The sequence below is a fragment of the Aotus nancymaae genome, unplaced genomic scaffold, assembly GCF_030222135.1.
Source record: "Aotus nancymaae isolate 86718 unplaced genomic scaffold, 86718_ANA_hifiasm-v0.15.2.pri h1tg000003l, whole genome shotgun sequence".
Lineage (NCBI taxonomy): Eukaryota > Metazoa > Chordata > Mammalia > Primates > Aotidae > Aotus > Aotus nancymaae.
The window spans coordinates 56,195,362-56,200,156 of record NW_026988414.1 but is presented as its reverse complement, the minus strand read 5'-3'; the positions used below and the strand labels follow the sequence as shown (position 1 = coordinate 56,200,156).

Here is a 4,795-nt window from a genome sequence, read left to right as displayed (position 1 = left end):
CTGTGAGCAATCAACTCTATTAATTTCACAAAATAAATTTTTACCCCAACAATATATACCATTTTTCATTTACTTTTACTTTTTTTAGAGATAGGGTCTCACTCTATCACCCAGGCTGGAGGTGTGGCAGAATCATGGTTCACTGAAGCCTCAATTTCTGGGCTCAAGGGATCTTCCCTCCTCAGCCTGAGCCCAGGAGGTCGTGACTATAGTCAAACATGATCGCACCACTATACTCCAGCCTGGGCAACGCAGACTCAAATAATAAAAATTTAAAAAATTTCAAGATTATAGGTGACAAGGCTTAGCAATTTGAAGGATGAACAAGACCATAAAGGTGCAATCACAGGACAAACGATCCAAGAGAAATTACAAAACATAGCCAGGTGTGGTGGCTCACTCCTGTAATCCCAGCATTTTGGGAGGCTGAGGAGGACAGATCACTTAAGTCAGGAGTTCAAGACCAACCTGTCCAATATAGTGAAACCCCACCTCTATTAAAAAATACAAAAATTAGCCAGGCATGGTGGTGCGCACCTGTAATCCTAGCTACTCAGGAGGCTGAGGCAGGAGAATCACTTAAACCCAGGAGGCAGAGGTTGCACTGAGCAAAAATCGAGATCATACCACTGCACTCCAGGCTGGGTGACAGAGCAACACTCTGTTTCCAAAAAAAATAAATAAATAGAAAAGAAATTCCAAGACATTAAGTTTCAGGAAACAATCGATTCTCTTTAGACAGATGTCCTCCCATTACACAGTCAAGGCAATAATGATGAGAAACCATGCAGCCATTCAACAAATAATAAGTGAGTATCTATTCTTCTCACACATGTACATGCTGGGCACACAGGACATAAACCTTTTGTTCACAGAGGCAACATAATAGTCTATAGCAGGTACAGACAAGTATAGAAACAACTAGATATGGTTCAATGACTCCATTAACAAGTAAGTACTGGGAGGTAATAAAGTCACTTATGATCATTTAATGTGGCCTTAGAGCATCAATGAAAGATTTATATGTTCCAGATAGAATAGTATCTCAACAGTTCTGCAAGGTAAGAAAAAGCAGGGCACATGTGAAGAAATAAAATTTATAGGTTTAAAGTTAAAAGCCAGGCCAGGTGCAGTGGCTCACACCTGTAATCCCAGCACCTTGGGAGGCTGAGGAAAGTGGAATCACAAGGTCAGGAGTTCAAGATTGGCCTGGCCAAGACGGTGAAACCCCGTCTCTTCTAAAAATACAAAAATTAGCCAGACACGGTGGCAGGCGCCTGTAATCCAAGCTACAAAGGAGGCTAAGGCAGGAGAATCACTTGAACCTGGGGGGCAGAGGTTGCAGTGAGCTGAGATCACGCCACTGCACTCTAGCCTGGGAGACAGAATGAGACTCAAAAATAAATAAATAAATAAAAGCTGCCAAATGTCCAGTTTGTTGCTACCTCCTCCTTCTTTAGGTTTACTCATGCTCTTCCCAGTTTTTGGACCTCAGGTCTTAATAAGAAGACATATACTGATGAATGAGAAATTGTCCCAATAATACCTTCATAAAGACCTCCTCTCATAGCTCTCTGATTCTATTATAAAGCCATCTGTTTATTTTAAATCCTAAGAGTTCTGGAACATCCATTTGGGAATATGTGCACAATTCAAGAATGCAATCAACAATATAAAAAATTTTTCTAAATCACATAAATACCAGGACAGAGGAAAAGAGAAGCAGTGTTTTCTGTAGTATGATAAAAATGATACAAGTTGGATCAAGGCAAACCACTCCATGAAAATTTAGTATCACATACAAATTAACAAAAGCACAGAATAGAAGGTATAAGGCTGCTGTTGACACCAATACATATAATTGGCATAGTGCTATAAGTATATTTGTCACATATTAATTTAACCCATGAAGTTCATATTCTAATACAATTCTATCGATTTAGAAATTAAAGGCTGGGCGTGGTGGCTCATGCCTGTAATCCCAGTACTTTGGGAGGCCAAGGCAGGTGGATCACCCGAAGTCAGGAGTTTAAGACCAGTCTGGCCAACATGATGAAACCCTGTATCTACTAAAAATACAAAAAATTAGCCAGGCATGATGGTGGGCACCTGTAACCCAGCTACTTGAGAGGCTGAGGCAAGAGAATCACTTGAACCAGGGAGGTGGAGGTTGCAGTGAGCTGAGATTGAGCCACCTCACTCCGGCCTGGGCAACAAGAGCAAAACTCCATCTCGAAGAAAAAAAAAATTAAAGAGAATAAGAAAACTTAAGCACACACCATGTAAGTTACAAAACCTAAATTTAGGAGAAGAGTACATACAGCTTTAAATTCAATGATGTATAAAATAAACCCTCAATCAGGAGGAACTAAATACCTGAAAAGTTCCCAGTTTTTGAGATCTGTTTAACTACACAAAGTAATGATCTCAGCCATTTGTCTTGATATAAAAGGTTCAAGGTTCAACCTCACAAATAAGAACACAACAATCTAGTCTGAAATTCACAAGGCTTTTAGTATTTATTTTTCTACAGCTAGATCATGCCCCAGGGTTAAATAATTCCAAATTTTAGGTAATATGACTTACCTGTTGACTTGAAAATTTCACTTTTGGATTGTTATCTATCTCCCATAAACCTTCATTAAAACCTTTTCTTTTATTTGGTTTGCCATACTTTTCCTTATTTTCTGAGTAAGGAAATATATCCTTTGGTCCTAAAAAAGCACTAAAAAAGAAGGGGGGAGAATGTGAGTGCAAAACAATCTCAATTAAATACATAGTAAGTTATTAAATAAGATATCCTATTATGCAATTATCAAAAAACACACAATCTAAACCATATTACGAGTCTTATATAAGTTAAAGGGCAACTAATAATTCCAAATACTTTTATTAATAAAATAGTAATAAGCAACTATTTGAATAGATCCATAATCCTATTAAGTAAAACCACAATATGACTGTACTTAATGCTGCTGAACTGTACACTTAAACATGGTTAAATCACGGGTGCAGTGACTTATGCCTGTAATCCCAGCACTTTGGGAGGCTGAGGTGGGTGGATCACCTCAGGTCAGGAGTTCAAGTCCAGCCTGGTCAACATGGTGTAACCTTGTCTCTACTAAAAATACAAAAAGTAGCTGGGCGTGGTGGCACATGCCTGTAGTCCCAGCTACTTGGGAGGCTGAGGCAGGAGAACTGCTTGAACCTGAGAGGTGGAGGTTGCGGTGAGCTGAGATCATGCCACTGCACTCCAGGCTGGGCGACAGAGTGAGACTCTGTCTCAAAAGAAAAAAAAAAAAGTTAAATCAGGGAATTTGGGTTTTTTAACAATGATAAATCACAAACTTTGACACATTAGCATTAATCAATACATTTAACTGCACCCCAAATATAGTTTCACTTCAAAATAACTTGATATATTATACAATTCACAAAACTGTTATTTTTTAAAATAATCAATGAGTATGTTAAGAATTTTATTTTACTCAATGAAGGAATCAGACTTGTTATAACCCATTCATTCATTCATGTATGTACAATCAATTCGTGCTATCTGTGGTAGTAATGTTCTATAAAGTCACTGTGAAAGCTGAATTAGCAAATACTCAACTGTTGCTCCTAGGGGAAAAACTGTTCCCTCTTAAGAGAAATACATAAACCAGTCAATATATAAATTCATTGTATGCGTGTTTCTGTTTAAAGACACCTTATTTAATACAGATTGCTAACTCATTAACATTGAACTCATAGCCAACAGTGTATATAACATGTACTTTCTCTGTAGAACACATTATAGCCTTCTTGCACTTATCAACACTAAAGAGCACTTTAGCACTATGCTTGGGGGCTAGTTTAAATAGCAAAATGACCAACAAAAGCACAAAACTGCAAAAACCCGTGGCAATAAATAGACTGCAAAAAAAATACTTGCTTACAGTATGAGTGCTGAAAAAAGGAGGCAAGCATTCCCTCGTTCAACCTCAGCTAAGAATGTGTGTATCAGGAGACTCAAATGTTTCTGCTACTCAGTGCATATTTGTGAAATGACCTGGAAGACACTACAACAAGTACTACTGATTTGGGGTTACAAATAAATTTTAGTGAGTAGGTACACTTGCAAACACGGTATCCACAAATAATGAGTCTCAACTGTTTGCATGGGTGTGTACACATATACACAGATAGTTCTTAATTTACTAAGTGGATATGCCCCAATAAACCCACTGTAAATCTAAAATTATCTTAAGTCGAAAATGCATTTAAATACTATGAAAACTCCACTATGAAGTCAAAAAAATCTAAGTTGAACCACTGTAGGTGTGTTAGTCCATTCTCATGCTGCTATGAAGAAATACTTGAGACTGAGTAATTCATAAAGAAAACAGGATTAACTGACTCACAGTTCCACATGGCTGGGGAGGCCCCAGGAAACTTAAAATCATGGCAGAAGGCACCCCTTCACAGGGCCACGAGAGAGAGAATGCATGCAAGCAAGGGAAATGCCAGACACTTATAAAACCATCAGATCTCATGGAACTCTCTCACTATCACAAGAACAGCATGGGGGAAACCACCTACATCCTTCTATTACTTCCACCTGGTCCCATCCTTGACACATGGGGATTATTATAATTCAAGGTAAGATTTGGGAGAGGACACGGAGCCAAACCATCATTCTGCCCTTGGCCCCTCTCAAATCTCATGTCCTCACATTTCAAAACACAATCATGCCCTTCTAACAGTCCCCCAAAGTCTTAACTCATTCCAGTATTAGCCCAAAAGTCCAAGTCCA

General features: G+C 38.5%; 2 protein-coding genes across 6 annotated transcripts in view; one reads left to right on the top strand and one right to left on the bottom strand.

Moving 5' to 3' along the window:
- Window positions 1–4,795, bottom strand: part of PSIP1 (PC4 and SRSF1 interacting protein 1) — a 46,135-nt gene that overhangs the window by 22,535 nt on the left and 18,805 nt on the right. For all 5 annotated transcript variants that reach the window (XM_012453494.3, XM_021675922.2, XM_012453493.3 and 2 more), the window contains exon 3: window positions 2,587–2,725. In XM_012453494.3, the coding sequence (XP_012308917.1) occupies window positions 2,587–2,725 (139 nt within the window). The remainder of the gene's footprint in view (window positions 1–2,586; window positions 2,726–4,795) is intronic.
- SNAPC3 (small nuclear RNA activating complex polypeptide 3) overlaps window positions 1–4,795 on the top strand; it is a 74,745-nt gene that overhangs the window by 66,455 nt on the left and 3,495 nt on the right. The window lies entirely within an intron of this gene.